This window comes from Globicephala melas, chromosome 1 (assembly GCF_963455315.2).
Source record: "Globicephala melas chromosome 1, mGloMel1.2, whole genome shotgun sequence".
In the NCBI taxonomy this organism is placed as follows: domain Eukaryota; kingdom Metazoa; phylum Chordata; class Mammalia; order Artiodactyla; family Delphinidae; genus Globicephala; species Globicephala melas.
This window is the reverse complement of record NC_083314.1, coordinates 144910549-144925877: the sequence shown is the minus strand read 5'-3', so window position 1 is coordinate 144925877 and position 15329 is coordinate 144910549. Positions and strand designations below refer to the sequence as shown.

The 15329-nt window shown below is 34.1% G+C and overlaps 1 protein-coding gene across 4 annotated transcripts in view; it reads right to left on the bottom strand.

The window, feature by feature from the left end:
• Positions 1–15329, bottom strand: part of NRDC (nardilysin convertase) — a 91382-nt gene that overhangs the window by 36030 nt on the left and 40023 nt on the right. For 3 of the 4 annotated variants that reach the window (XM_060305606.2, XM_030870105.3, XM_030870109.3), the window contains 4 exons: positions 9814–9887; positions 4359–4454; positions 3176–3298; positions 1182–1239 (listed from right to left, as the gene is read on the bottom strand). In XM_060305606.2, the coding sequence (XP_060161589.1) occupies positions 1182–1239; positions 3176–3298; positions 4359–4454; positions 9814–9887 (351 nt within the window). The remainder of the gene's footprint in view (positions 1–1181; positions 1240–3175; positions 3299–4358; positions 4455–9813; positions 9888–15329) is intronic. The other variant, XM_030870108.3, reaches the window with a different exon arrangement.

Genomic DNA, 15329 nt, shown 5'->3' with positions numbered 1-15329 from the left:
ATGTAAAAGCACTTTTTTTAATTTAAAATTCTTATTAGGAATTGATTGACAAGACCTAATGAATCCGCCTATTCAATATACCTCTGATTTTATTAGTAAAGTTTCACAGTGAAACACATTTCAATCTGCCATTTGACATTTCCATAGCTAATACTCATTTCTTATCAAAACAAACAAACAAAAACAAATTAAATAACCCCATAACTTTGGCATGGCTTTCATTATCTTAATTAGCATACTTAAAAGTATTGCTAATTATCAACAGAAGTTTACATAAAGCCAAGATAATAATAACCAATCTGTTGTTATTACAAATTATTCCAACATTTTTAAAGCTAATTTTTCTTTCATAAATTTAAAACAAATTGTCTTGGAATGAAGAACTGGAAAGAGTCTAGCTTACTCACCTGATGCAAGAAAAAATAATCTGATTTCATTTAGTTTACTAAAATGCAAACTGCTAAGAGTGGGAAGAGACACTTTGCTTGAGAATTAAATTTTCTGTATTCTTTGCAACAAAAAATGTAACAATAAAGTATCTTTTAAATATTTGTATTATTTTGATGAATTTGAGGTGGACAAAAAAATAGTAGCTTTCTGAACTAGAACCCTACATCCAATTTCTAATAAAAGGCAATTTGATTCAACTACAATATATGCAATAGACTTTTCAGGCAATATGTAAAGTCAGTCATCAACTACGAGATTATTTTGTTTATGGGGAAAAAGCATTCCAAGTTCCAAACAACTGACTTTAAAAAACAAACCTTCAGAACTTAATTTGTTCTGAGGCAGGGGATACGTATATGTATATGCTACCTCTCAATACAATATTTGCTTTCATATCATAATTTCAAGCACTGTACATAGTAACAGAAAAGCTCTGAATAAATGTAAAAGGAGGCACAAATTCTTCAGAGTTACTGCTTACTATAAGTTTATAAGCTTGTAAGTTCTGAACTACAGAAACTATGGGATCTTTGGTTATCTTAGTTTTCCCACTCAAAGGCTGTGCAATCTTGCTAAACTACTTTAGTTCTTAATATAATCACCTGTTTAAAAAAAAATAAACTAAAAGCAAAAACCTCTGGGATTCATACGGGAAGATATGAATCTTTAACTCTTTAACTTTAGCCTCTTTAACTCTATAGGTGTATGATTTATGAAAATAAATGTCTTACTTGTTTGGTATCTGAGAGAAGATTTCAGTCACCCACTTTTCTAAAGTATCCAGTGTTTCTTCGTGGAGAGGGCAGGAAGGAGACAGGGAAAGGCAGTGTTGTTATTAAAGGTAGAAATGCAATTATATTTCTCACAGATCTTTAACTATAAAACAAAGGAATACTTTAGTTTGGGCATCACTTGCCATTCCTTAATCAGTAATAGGAAAAATAATATTTAAGAAAACCTTGAGACACATATAATTTTGTTAAGACTCCTTTATTCTTTCTCCCTGGCAAAGTTAGAAAAAACACACAAGTAGAAAAAAAAGTTTTTGTTTATCATTAGGCTAGAAGAAGGACCAAGAGATAAAAATACATCAATCATCCTCCTACCCCATTCCAAAACTTACTTCCTCTAGGAAGGTTTCTCTTAACTAACCTACACTACCCTTCTCAGCAGCTCATCAGTACTATTATACTCCATTTACTTTACATTAATTTACACTTGCTGTGGTTTTAATATATGTCTTCTTAGGCTGATATGATTTCTATCTTCTTTTGATTATTTTCTTATATTTCATAAGAAATTCTTCTGAAATTTCTAGTAAAACAGGAGATCTAAATGAAAAAGGAAACCTTTTAGCTTTATCCCAGTGACTCGTTACCATCACTGGATAGTATTTGTTAGTTTCACCAGCTACATGACTTTCACTAATTCTCAAAAGAGATGCCCCAGTATATAAATACAAGATGCAAATTAGACTAATCAAGTTCTGAATTTACTCTATACTATTTATACTGATATTTAACTCTTAAATGATATAATAAATGCTGAAGCTCCGAAATCAACTGACTCTAGATTGGACAAGGTTTTCTAATCAAACACGTGGGGCTTATTTTAGAAATCTGCAACAAGCGTTAATATGCTCATATTTGTTATCACAGAAGAGAATGAAAAAGAATCAATACCTAGTTGAAGAAAGGAGAATCACATTAGGGTGAGAGGATTAGTTTTTCAAAAAGAAATATACAAACTATAAGGTATTGACATATCAAAATGAACAGTTCAGCAAATGACTGACTTTGAAAAACAGCCTAAGGAGATTAAAATATAAAGAAAACAAAAGAAAGGTACTATGATTTCTTTAATGAGAAAAGCTGACACAACATCATTTTCAGTAATGATAAAAGGAAAAGAGTAGAGGTATTGACCAGTATTATTACATTTAAGATACTTCTGCTAGCATCACCATGACAGACTTCAATTAATCATGCCATTTTACTGAACCCTATGTAAGGATGAAAAGACAAACATTGTGCCCTTTAAGAGTTTATGATTAATACAGATTAAATGCAAAACCGGAGATAACAGAGGCAGCAGCCAAATGTGGCTTAAAAGGCCAATTCATGGGACTTCCCAGTGGCGCAGTGGTTAAGAATCTGCCTGCCAATGCAGGGGAAACGGGTTCGAGCCCTGGTCTGGGAAGATCCCACATGCTGAGGAGCAAACTAAGCCCATGTGCCACAACTACTGAGCCCGTGTGCCACAACTACTGAAGCCCATGCACCTAGAGACCATGCTCCACAACAAAGAGAAGCCATCGCAATTGGAAGCCCGCAAACTGCAACGAAGAATCGCCCCCGCTCGCCGCAACCAGAGAAAGCCTGCACACAGCAATGAAGGCCCAACACAGCCAAAATTAAATAAATAAATAAACAAGTTTATTAAAAAAGAAAAAACAATTCATGATCAATCAGTACATTAATACACTCATAGACTAGCCTGGAGTTAAGACCTATGTCTATAAAAGAAAAAACATTTGCCTGAGAATCAGATGATTTTTTGCTTCCCTGAGCTTTGCCTCTTCAAATTCTGATTTTCTTTAGTTCATATTAGGATCAAGCACTAAAGTACTGTAAATTAACAGTGAACTGCAACATTGATACGACAGACAAATCCTAAGAAAGCACTATTTCCAAATAATTTTAAGGGCCATAGTAGACAATATTACCTTTGGATTGAACCACTAAAGTCATGTAATGAGCAGAATAGTAATGCATCCAGAATTCTCTCAATCTAGCATGTGTATCAATATTATTCCTTTTTGGTTCATGTTTGAGAGTCTCAGCATTTCCTATAAAATGATGGAAAAGATTATAGAAATAACTAAGTTTATTAAGTCTCCACACTGACAATGCATCCTTTGCTACTATATTTAACTAATGAAATAACCCAAGTGACTCACAATATTGAAACAGTGTATAATAATAAGACAAAAATTCATAAGAAACAATTTCAAAGTATATTTTAACACATAAGGAATTAATCTCTAGTTGGCAATACCTTAACAACAGTAATTGCCTTAAGCTTCCTTTCTTAATAATTAGTCTACTATTAGGTTTTATCTCTTTATTATTTTAGTAATATTCTGTATAATTCTTAAAAATAAACCACATAAAGCAAGGATGACATACAAAGTGTATATAACTGTACAAACAAGCAAATCATCCTTTGAATGAAGTACCATTTAGATCAACTCATTCCAGATTCTACTCTGTGGTCAAGAGGATTAATATAAGGCTATAATAACTGAATTCTAACACTAAGAAAAAGCCATAATAACTGAAATCTAACACTAAGAAAAAGCCATTATGAAAAACCAGATACCATTTAAACAGCTTAACAATTAAACAAAATTAGGTCACAGCTCAAAAGCTACTAGAGAAATTATTGCTGAATCTCTGTTGATAACTGGAAATGTCAGGTTGGGGAAGAGCACACACTTTATAACCAGATAAACAGAGGTTCAAATCCCATATCCACCACTATCATATTTAAGAAAATTAACTTCTCTGAGCCTGTTTCTTTATCTTTAAATGGAGATTATAATGGTACGAAGCTCATAACATTGTTATGATGATTGAATGGGATAATTCATGTAGTGTTAGCAGAGCATCTGGCACCCAGAAAACATTCACAAAATGTTAGGTGCTATTCCTCATATATCCAATGTTAGAGAACCAAATATAGGCATGCTGAACTACTTTCTATTTGAAAAGCTTCCTACCTACCCTAAAAGGTAAAAGGTACCTAGCTACCCTACCTTTATAACTTTCCATTCTTTATAAACTTTTCATATTCTCAATCTTCCTTAACTAGAAAACATGAAATAGATGAAGTATTTAGTATCTTACCCCAAAAAAATTTCCCCATAGGATGTCCAGGTCTAGCAAGGCTTCCAAACAACATTTCCTTTCTGTTTGCATCAGAGGGTCTTGCAAGTTGATATTCTGTCAGTTTTAAGGAAACACTTTTAATAAAATGAAATTCAGTATCTTGCTTTATTATCTGGAAATTCAAGCTTAAAGAACTGAAAGTAAGGAAGTAACAAAAATTAATTTTATGAATAAAGTGTAGTAAGACTGAAGCAGGGAAACCAATGATCTAGGACAAGTTCTATGACTTAACACATTCTCTAACTTTGGGTAGTCAATTCACCTTTCTAGAGATTTTCCCTTATTTTCAAATGAAACAGGCAGTTAATAATCTGAAGGTTATTATTGTGAGAACTAAAGTATTGCCTGCCATATCAGTAAACAAAAGATGTTGCAGCCATCAAGCCATCACATTACAGCCACAGGGACGGTGCGCCCTCAGGAAGCTCAGGATGAGAAAACATGGGATACTGGACCCAGATAGCTGCGGTGCCTATCAAAGGAATGATTTCAGTGAGCCCAGACTCTTGCATCTTCCCGTACATAGAAAAGCGCTAAATTCCTTAACTTGAGATATCTCGGTTTCTTTTATTAACAGTAATCTTCTGATGTTCCGACTACCTGGTCTTTTGTTGCAAAAAAATCCTATATATCCTAGCTCCCCCGCTTGCCTCTTTGGAACAGTTTTCTCAGCGTTATCTGAGATGCTGTGTCCCAGGCTTGAAGTCCTCAGAAAATCCGCCAAATAAAACATAACTCTCAACTTTTAGGTTGTGCATTTTTTTTCAGTCAACAGATGCTATGTCCAAGATCTTACTGATGAAAGTGCCAAGAAAATGTTAAATCAAACTCCTTACTGTCTGGGAACTTTGTCATATATATTGTTTAAATCTCCTCCAAAGCCAACTGTGTTGGTAATAAAGTATTAATGGTTAAAAACAATCACTTTGAAGTCAGAAGTATCTTGTCTAGAATCCAAGTTCTGCCATTTACTAAGCTATACAACCTTGAGAAAGTTATCTAACTTCCCTGATTCTATTTCTCATTTATAGAATGGAGTTACAAGTACCTAGCTCATAGGATTCTTATAAGAATTAAATAAGATATATTCCTTCAACAAATATTTACTGAACATCATGCAGCAGGTACTACTAAAACTAGCTGCTGGAGGCAGAAGGTTCAGAATCAAAGCAGAGGCAAGATATCAGGCTGAAGAGTTAAGAAACAATTTTTGAAAGAGCACTTCTAAGCCTCAGTTTCATTGTATGTCAAATAAGGATAATGGAGGTAATAATCATAACAATGCACATAATAAGTGCTCAATAAATGTTAGCTATTTTGGGGGGGGGCTTCCCTCGTGGCGCAGTGGTTGAGAGTCCGCCTGCCGATGCAGGGGACACAGGTTCGTGCCCCGGTCCGGGAAGTTCCCACATGCCGCGGAGCGGCTGGGCCCGTGAGCCATGGCTGTTGAACCTGCGCGTCCGAAGCCTGTGCTCCGCAATGGGAGAGACCACAACAGTGAGAGGCCCACATACCGCAAAAAAAAAAAAAAATGTTAGCTATTTTTTTTAATCATAGAAGTAATGGTAAGGCATTACAAATGTTTAATAAGGAGAGTAACATTATCAGATCTGGACTTCACTAAGTTCATTCTGGTTGTAAATGTGGAAGCAAAAGTATAGACAGGGAAACTGATTAGAGGCCATCACTGTTATACTTGGTAAAGAGAGTGGAAACTAAAGTGGTGACAGAAGAGATGGAAAGAAGCAAAAGTATATTCAATAAAATACTGCAGTTATAAGCCATGAAGTCTAAATCAAAGATGAGACAGTAAAAAATATATACATTTATAATTTCCATACCTGGAAAACATATGTAGTAAAAAAATATATACATAGCTTCAACAACGTAAATTTTTTAAATCTCTGTAAAAATTATGAAGATATGGCTGTAACACAGAAGAAACAATTCCATTATTAAGGTGACAGGCTGAATAATGGCTGCCAAAGATGGCCACATCTTAATCTCCAAAACCTGTGAATGTGTTACCTTATGTGGTAAAAGGAACTTTGCAGTGTGATTAAATTAAGGATCTTGAGAAGGGGAGATTATCCTGGATTATCTGGGTCCCAATGTAATCATAGGGTCCTTAAAAGAGAGAGGTAAGAGGATCAAAGACAGAAGATATAAAGACAGAAGCAGAAGTCAGATAGCAAAGAAGATTCTACACCCATGGCTCTTCAGATAGTGAAAGGAGCCATAGTCTAGGAAAGTAGGTGGTATCTAGAAGGTGCAAAAGGCAAGGAAACAGATTATCCCTTGGAGGCTCCAAAAGGAATGCAGCCCTGAGGAAATATTTTAGACGTCTGACCTCCAAAAGTTTAAGAAAATAAATTTGTTTTTATTTTAAGCCTGAGTTTCTGGTAATTTGTTACAGCAGCAACAGAAAACTAATGGAGTAGACATATAAACATACCTACAAAAAGTGATTTAGTACCTCCTACAACTGATAAAAATAGAGTATAAATACTGAACACTTAGAGAACACACTCAACCACTTGATTATATAAAAAAAGTCTTTGGCCATATCCTCAGTCTCAATTACTAAGGTACAATATGCAGGCAATTAAACATGCTTATGTAAAAGTATGAACAATCATTAAAATAAAGAGCTAATCATTAAAAATAATTTTTTTTTCTATAATCTTCTTTTAGCAATAAGTTAATCCCATTTTAAAACCTACCCTGTGGACATTTATGAGCTTCTGTGATTAAATGTATTCAAGAAAATTATAAAACACTGAACAGACCTATCTGCATTGTGCAAATAAATGCTTATAAATTTGTGTGTATAACCACTCCACTGAAAGATTAGACCAAAAACAGATTGTCGATGCAGGGCATGGTGATAAAGTAACGAAGGTAAAACAAGATAATAAATTAAAAACTCAGGAAAGAATCTCTTCCATAAGCAGGTGGAGAGGAATAAAGGAAAAAGAAAATGAAAAGATGATTCTACCAGGATAGCTGAACTTCCTTTCAACTCCTCTCACATTGAATGGGCCATCCAAGCATGCAGGCAACTAAAAACATGCGAATGAGATGAGAATGATAGAATAAAGACTATCACATCTGAATAGAAGAAAATAACATCTGATTATTGAGCTTTCAAAAATAGATCTCATTATTTGCAGATATTGATTTTGGAAAAAAGAAAAGCTAAGATGTATGAATATAATACTGACTTAGACCTGGCCTAGAGCTGTTAACTCTTAATGGTCTGCATACTATACACGTTAACATGTAAAACTGTTAAACATTTTGTGGTTTTAGCCAAGATAAATTTATACTGTGTTCACAATAAATATCAATATCTATCAATGTATAAATATTGAGTCTCCAAATGATCTTGTTGTATGTTCATAGAATCTAAACTTAGCTCTTGTCTTATTTATAATATTCTGATGTCTTATAAATGCAAATAAAAGAATAATATATCATAAACAGTATGCTAAAAAGCAAAACTGGCTAATGAATACTAGTTTATTACACCAGTTAAAATTTAAGACCTCTCCCATCTCCCTAATCTCAAGTAAATCCTTCATACTTAGAAGGTTAAGTAACTAATGATATATACCTAGCTATTTATATCAGATCACAAATTGAAATCTAGGTCTCCTATCATCAAAAACAAACAAAAAAACAGAGCCTTTAGCTTAAGTTCATCTTAAACCAAAACGACTTACTGTATGTGAGTGTGTGTGTACATATCATATATCACATATGTATGTGTATATATATATATTTCTGCATAATATTCAAAATATAATAAAACATATTCTAAATTAAACTTGTAAAATTAAATTAGACGTTTAATCTTTCTTTTTTGGCCGCACCGCACAGCTTGCGAGATCTTAGTTTGCCGACCATGGATTGAACGTGGGCCCTGGCAGTAAAGCGCTGAATCCTACCACTGGACTGCCATGGAATTCCCTAGATGTCTAACCTTTTTTTTTTTTTTTTTTTTTTCAGTACGCGGGCCTCTCACTGTTGTGGACTCTCCCGTTGCGGAGCACAGGCTCCGGCTGCGCAGGCTCAGTGGCCATGGCTCACGGGCCCAGCCGCTCCGCGGCATGTGGGATCTTCCCGGACCAGGGCACGAACGCATGTCCCCTGCATCGGCAGGCAGACTCTTAATCACTGCGCCACCAGGGAAGCCCCGTCTAACCTTTTAAATGCCAATTTCGACCCACTCTAGAAACTGTATAAAGAAAAACACACTTGAAGGAATTAAAGACACAGAATATAGTTCCTAGGTCCCAAAAAGTAGGGAAGGCTTTTGGAGTTTTCCTTAGTTATTTTGGTTTTTTATGTATTCAACAAATACTTATCTGGGCCTATGAAAAAACAGACACTGTGGGTAGGCAAGTAACAAAAATGAAGAAAATAAATCCTTGATTATAAGGAGCTACTAGAACCAGGAGGAATCTAACTCCATTCCACCCTCTTTTACAAATAAATTGAGGGCCACAGTTAGTGACATTTCTAAAAGTAAAACACAAGTTTGCTGACTTCAACACAGTTCTTTCCAGCCATCTGCAGTTTATTCAGCCTAGTGAATGCAATGTGATTATTAGAACTAGACAATCAAGCCAAGAGGGAAAATGCTACAAAGAGAAGAACTAGTACAGAGACCTGGCCTCTTCAGCTATGCAAGCCAAGCCTAACCTATGTGAACTAGAAATCCCCCCAAGTCTACTGTTACATGTTTCTAATACTAAAATAAGGAAGCAGGGTTAATCTGCAGTGGTGCTATTTACTGGTACTTTGTAATTAAGGGATATGTGCAGCACAGTTCTCTAATGAACCTGCACCCTATAGAGACACACAGCCTTCCTTACGGTCTTCAGTATTTAAATCACAAAGATAAGAAAAACTGTCAAAAAGTAAAATTAAACGCATTTCCTGTTCAGTTTAGTTTCTTCATCCATAAACATACCACGATTGTTTTCAGAACTACAGAAACTCAACCCACAAAGCACTGACACACAGAGGCAACAAAAAATAAGCTATTTAAATATCAGGATGGTGCTTAAAATAAAGTCTCAGAGAAAATGCCTCTTCATACAAAAAGAGTATGTGAACTTTTAAAGTTTTAACACCCAGTATTAGCTTTAAGAATCAGGCTCTTATCCTGCAAAAGGTCAGTCACTGTGGTAAAACCCTCAAAAAACAAAGGCTGAAAAATCGAAAATCTACCATTCTTTGACTTATTTCAAATATATACTGAATTAGACATTTAATGGCTTCAAAAATAAACATGACATATCTATTTTAACTTAGCCCTTTATAATATAAAGAGTGACAAAGAATAGTAAATGTGCTAAACGACTGGATCAATGAAGGAAAAAGCAGCAAGACATAAAGCACTTACCACTATCAACAGCTTCAACTTCCCGGTCAATTGCATCTCTGATCATTAGTGGATGGATGAAGAATTGGGCCCATCTGAAAAAAAAAAAAAAAAAAAACTGTTTGGTAAAAGCTTTTCATCAGTCAACATCTACTTTTTTAATTAAGAAGCTTTACTAAGATGGAGATTTAGTTCATAATCATGCATATAAAACCTAAACAATACACAGCATTTCTAGATTTTAAAGTCTACAAACTACCTTTTTTCTATTATGAAATATAATACCCATACAGAAAAGTATTATATATAAAACATGGGCATATAGACTATAAGGTAAACACCTGAGTGGCCACCACTCAGATCAAGAAATAGACCACTGTCAGAACTCTAGAAGAACCCAGCACCCACCTTATCCTCAGAGTTAATATCATGAATGTTACGGGTATCACTTCTCTGCTTTTCTTGATAGTTTTACCACATATATATGTATTTCTAGGCTGGTGTTTCTTGATCTTTTTTTTTTTTCCATTATCAACCCTAAGTAGCCTTTTCAGAAATTTTCTTCTTATCACTCCCCTATGACATTTTTACCCACATATACAATCTGTTTACATATTTTATGTGTATCTGTGATTTTATAAATAAAAAGTATCTGAGGCCTACTTTTTTTAACTTTTTAAGTTAAATTTTTTTTTAATTAATTTATTTATTTTTGGCCGCGTTGGGTCTTCGGTGCTGCACGTGGGCTTTCTCTAGTTGCGGCGAGCGGGGTCTACTCTTCATTGCGATGCACGGGCTTCTCATTGCAGTGGCTTCTCTTGTTGCGGAGCACGGGCTCTAGGTGCACGGGCTTCAGTAGTTGTGACACACGGGCTCAGGAGTTGTGGCTCGCTGGCTCTAGAGCACAGGTTCAGTACTTGTGGTGCACAGGCTTAGTTGCTCCACAGAATGTGGGATCCTCTCAGACCAGGGATTGAACCTGTGTCCCCCGCATTGGCAGGCGGATTCTTAACCACTGCACCACCAGGGAAATCCCAAGTTAAAATTTTAAAGGCTATTAGTATTTCACTTAATTTTATAACTGTATTTGCTGTTTAATGTAATATATTCCTTATATAAATTGTGATGATCAAATTACATATGCAAATTAACAATTTATATAATAACAGCAATGCAATCAAGTTTTTAAAAAATTAAACTCATTTTTCCAACAAAACACATTGAAAAAATTAATTTCCTACAATATTTAATAAACTTTGAACTTTTGCTTGCTCTGAGAAGAAACTTTTAATTTAATTAGCTACTAGATACTCATTAAAATATTACTGACATTTCTTTCTTGTCGGTACTTAGTATAACTAACGAAGGAAATAAATAATAAAAGGAACTAAATAATGAAGGAACTAAATAATAAAACAGAATATTTTTATTTAATTCTAAAAATCAAAGTCACACACAAAAGCAGAGAGAGGATCAAACATAACATCCACAAGGCAGCCAATGGCAACCAACTGACACACACAGACCACCTCTAGTGATGACTTCAAGATCAGTCATTTGAAAGTCCTCCAATCATCTATCCACCACAATTTTGTACCCCTGACCTTGCAGACACTCTGCATATCTTCCACAAAGTCAATGTCAGAGTAAATGGTGCTCAGGTGATATTTGAGAAAACTCAAAAAGAAATCAAACACTAAGATTTTGCAGGTAGGGTTAAGCTTTGGAGGGCCACAAACCATTATAATATCAAATGTTTTTTCACCTTCAAGACCAATTTTTGCCACCAAAAGAAACAGTATGAACCCTGCCAAGAATGCATGTTCTAGACAATATAGGTTCATTTTGAACTTCATATAAATGGATATATAGTGATTTATTTAACTCAACACTCTTTTTAGTAGTCATTCATGATGCTACATGTGGCTGTGGATCATTTATTTTCATTGCAGTAGAATATTCCACTGCATGAATTTATTCATCCATTCTACTGCTGGTGGACATTTGGGCTGGTTCTGGGTTTGAACCATTACAAACAATGCTGCCATAAATTCTTATAAATATGTACCACGGCACATGTGCACAAGTTTGTCTAAATATATATCTGAGAAAGGAACTCCTAGGTAATAGTATATGCATCATATGTTCTACATCACTAGGTAATAATCAAACTTTTCCAAAGTGATTGTGCCCATCTACACTTGCATCAGATCATCCTCCAATCCTCTACAACATCACCCTCACTTGGTATTGTCAGACTAAAATTTTCTGCAACTTTTAGGAGGATAGTTAAATCTCATAATGGTTTTAATTTACATTTTCCTGATTGAACATTTCATATATTTATTAATAATCTGAATTTCTTATCTTGTAAAATGCCTGGTTAAGGGTTTTTTCTATTGGGTTGTATTTTTCTTATTGATCATAATAATATATATATAATTATCCATTTATATGATATTATCATATATAAATTATGTTACATACAATTACATATATAATCTAATAATTAAATCTCTGGTAGTTATTCTAAATATAAGTCCTCTGTTAGTTACATGTGTTGCAAATATATTCTCCCACTTTATACTTGCTTTTTTCATGCTCTATGTTATCTTTAGATGAACATAACGTACTATCATTTTTCTTTATGTTTTGTTTTTGCATCGTTTGATAATCCTTACCTAAGGCTAAAGTCAAGCTTACCTATAAAACTTTTAATTGTACTTTTCACTTTTTGGTCTATAATCCACATAGAATTGATTTTTTTGTGCATGTTGTGAGATAGGGAGTCAATTTTGGTTTTGCCTTTATAGAAGCCCAACTGTCTCGGCATCATTTTTTTAAAAAGCCCTTTCACCACTGCTCCATAATGCTCCTATCAAAAATGAAGTGTCCACATATGTGTTGGTCTATTTCCATTCCAAGAAATATCCTGTTCCATCATCTCTTTGTCTAGCCCTCTGCTAACACCCTAATGTCCTAATTACAAAACAAATCTTAATATCTAGTAGGTCAAGTCCTGCTACCTTGTTATTTTTCTAATTCAAAAGTATCTTGTCTATACTTAGCCCTCTGCATTTCCTTATAAATCTTAGAGTTAGCTTGTCTATTTAAGACTAAGTAAATCTTCTGAGATTATGGTTGCGATATCACTGAATCTGTACATTAAATAGGAAGATTAATGTCACTAAAAGAAAAAAAAGGCTTCAGGGAATTCCCTGGTGGTACAGCGGTTAGGACTCCGGAGCTTCCAATGCAGGGAGCACAGGTTCGATCCCTGGTTGGGGAACTAGGATCCTGCATGCCGTGCAGCATGGCCAAAATCAAAACAAAACAAAAAAACAAGGCTTCAAATCCATGAATAGTATTTCTCTCAATTTATTTAGGTCTTTTTAAATATCTCACAATAAGGTTTTAATATATTCTCCATGAAGAGGTCTTACACATAATTTTTGGGATGATTCTTGAGTGTCTGATTATTTGTGTAGCTTTTATAAACTTTTTTTAAATTTTAATTTCTAACTGTTGCTGATACATAGAAGTTGTACTTTTATATGTTAAACATAGTATCATTTTTATCATTTTTAATTTTTGCATATCAAGCTATCTCACTAAATTCTGTTAATGTTACTAATTTTTATATGTAGAAGATTTTAGATTTTCTATGTTCACAATCATATCATATGCTTTGACAGTTGTGTATTTTGCTTATTTTTCTTTCTTGCCTAATATAATAGAATGATGAACAGAAGCGATCACAACCCGTATCTCTGTCTTGTTCCTGATCTCAACTTGGAATCTTTCAAGGTTTCACCATTAAATATAAGGTCTGGTTTAAACTATCAAATATCATATTGAGAAAGCTGCCTTATACTCTATTTGCTAAGAGCATCTTTGTGAATAGATACTGAATTTCACCATGTGATATTTTTCTACATATACTGAGACATGGTTTTTCTCCTTCAATCTGACAATGCGATGAACAGCACTGATTTTCTGTTAACCCTACCTCATATTTCTAAGATGACCCCAACTCAGTACTGCTATATCAGCCTTTTTGTGAATCTGGTCTATATTTTTTCTTATATTATACTTTCTTAAATCAAGGTCATGCTACCTTCATAAATGAGGGAGGAATTATTTCTTCCTTCAATTTTTTGTACAACTCTAAACAAGTTTATTTTTGAGAAGTTTTTATTACTAATTTTTTTAATGATTATAAGAGTATGAAAACTTTTAAATTATAATTTCTCTTATGTGGGTTTTATAAATAATATTACTAAGAATTTGTGAACGCCATCTAGTTTTTTCATTTACTGGAATAGGTTGTTCAAAATACCTTATTGTATTTTCAATATCTGCCAATATGTCTTAATTCTTTTCCATTCCTGATATTTGCACATACTCTTCTTTTTCCCTGACCAGTCTCATGAAATGTTTACCTATTTTGTCAGTTTTTTCAAACCAACATTTAGCTTTCTTGAAACTACCATATGTATATTGTTTCTATTGAGGAATAATTCACATACCACAAAATGCCCTTTTGAAGTACATAATTAAAGGGATTTTACTACATTCACAGAATTGTGTAAACATTACCACTGTCTAATTTCAGAAATTTTTCATTAACCCAAAAATAAACTCTGTACCCATTAACGGTCATTCCCCATTTCCTCATCCCTCCAGCCCCTGGCAAGCACTAATCTGCTTTTGGTCTCTATGGATTTGCCTATTTTGGACATTTCATATAAATGGAATCATACAGTATGGGGCTTTCTGCATCTGGCCTCTTTCTCTTAGCATAACGTTTTCAAGATTCATTCATGTTGTATTACTTACCAGGACTTCATTCCCTTCTTATTGCCAAGTAATATTCCTTTGTATGGATGTGCTACATTTTGTTTATCCATTCATCAGTGGATTGACATTTAGGTTGTTTCCACTTTTGACCTATTATATATAACACTGCTACTAACACTCATGTAGAAGTTTTTGTGTAGATATATGTTTTCAATTCTGTAGAGTATGTATACTAAGAGTGGAACTTTTGGGTCATATGGTAACTCTATGTTTAACTTTTGAGGAAGTTTTCTAACTACATTTTCTAACACAGCTGAACCACCAGCAATGTACGAAAGTTCCAATTTATCCACACATTCACCAATAATTGTAAATGTTCTTCTTTTCAAAGTGGTATCTCATTGAAGTTTTTTTTTCTAATTGAAGTATCGTTGATTTACAATGTTGATTTCTGCATACAGCACAGTGACTCAGTTATACATATTCTTTTCCATTCTGATTTATCACAGGATATTGAACATAGTTCCCTGTGCTATAAAGTAGGACCTTGTTGTTTATTCATTCTATGTATACTAGTTTGCATTTGCTAATCCCAAACTCCCAATCCTTCCCTCCCCCACCCTCCTACCCCTTGGCAACCACAAGTCTGTTCTCTATGTCTGTGAGTCTGTTTCTGTTTCGTAGATATGTTCATTTGTGTACTATTTTAGATTCCACATATAAGTGATATCACATGG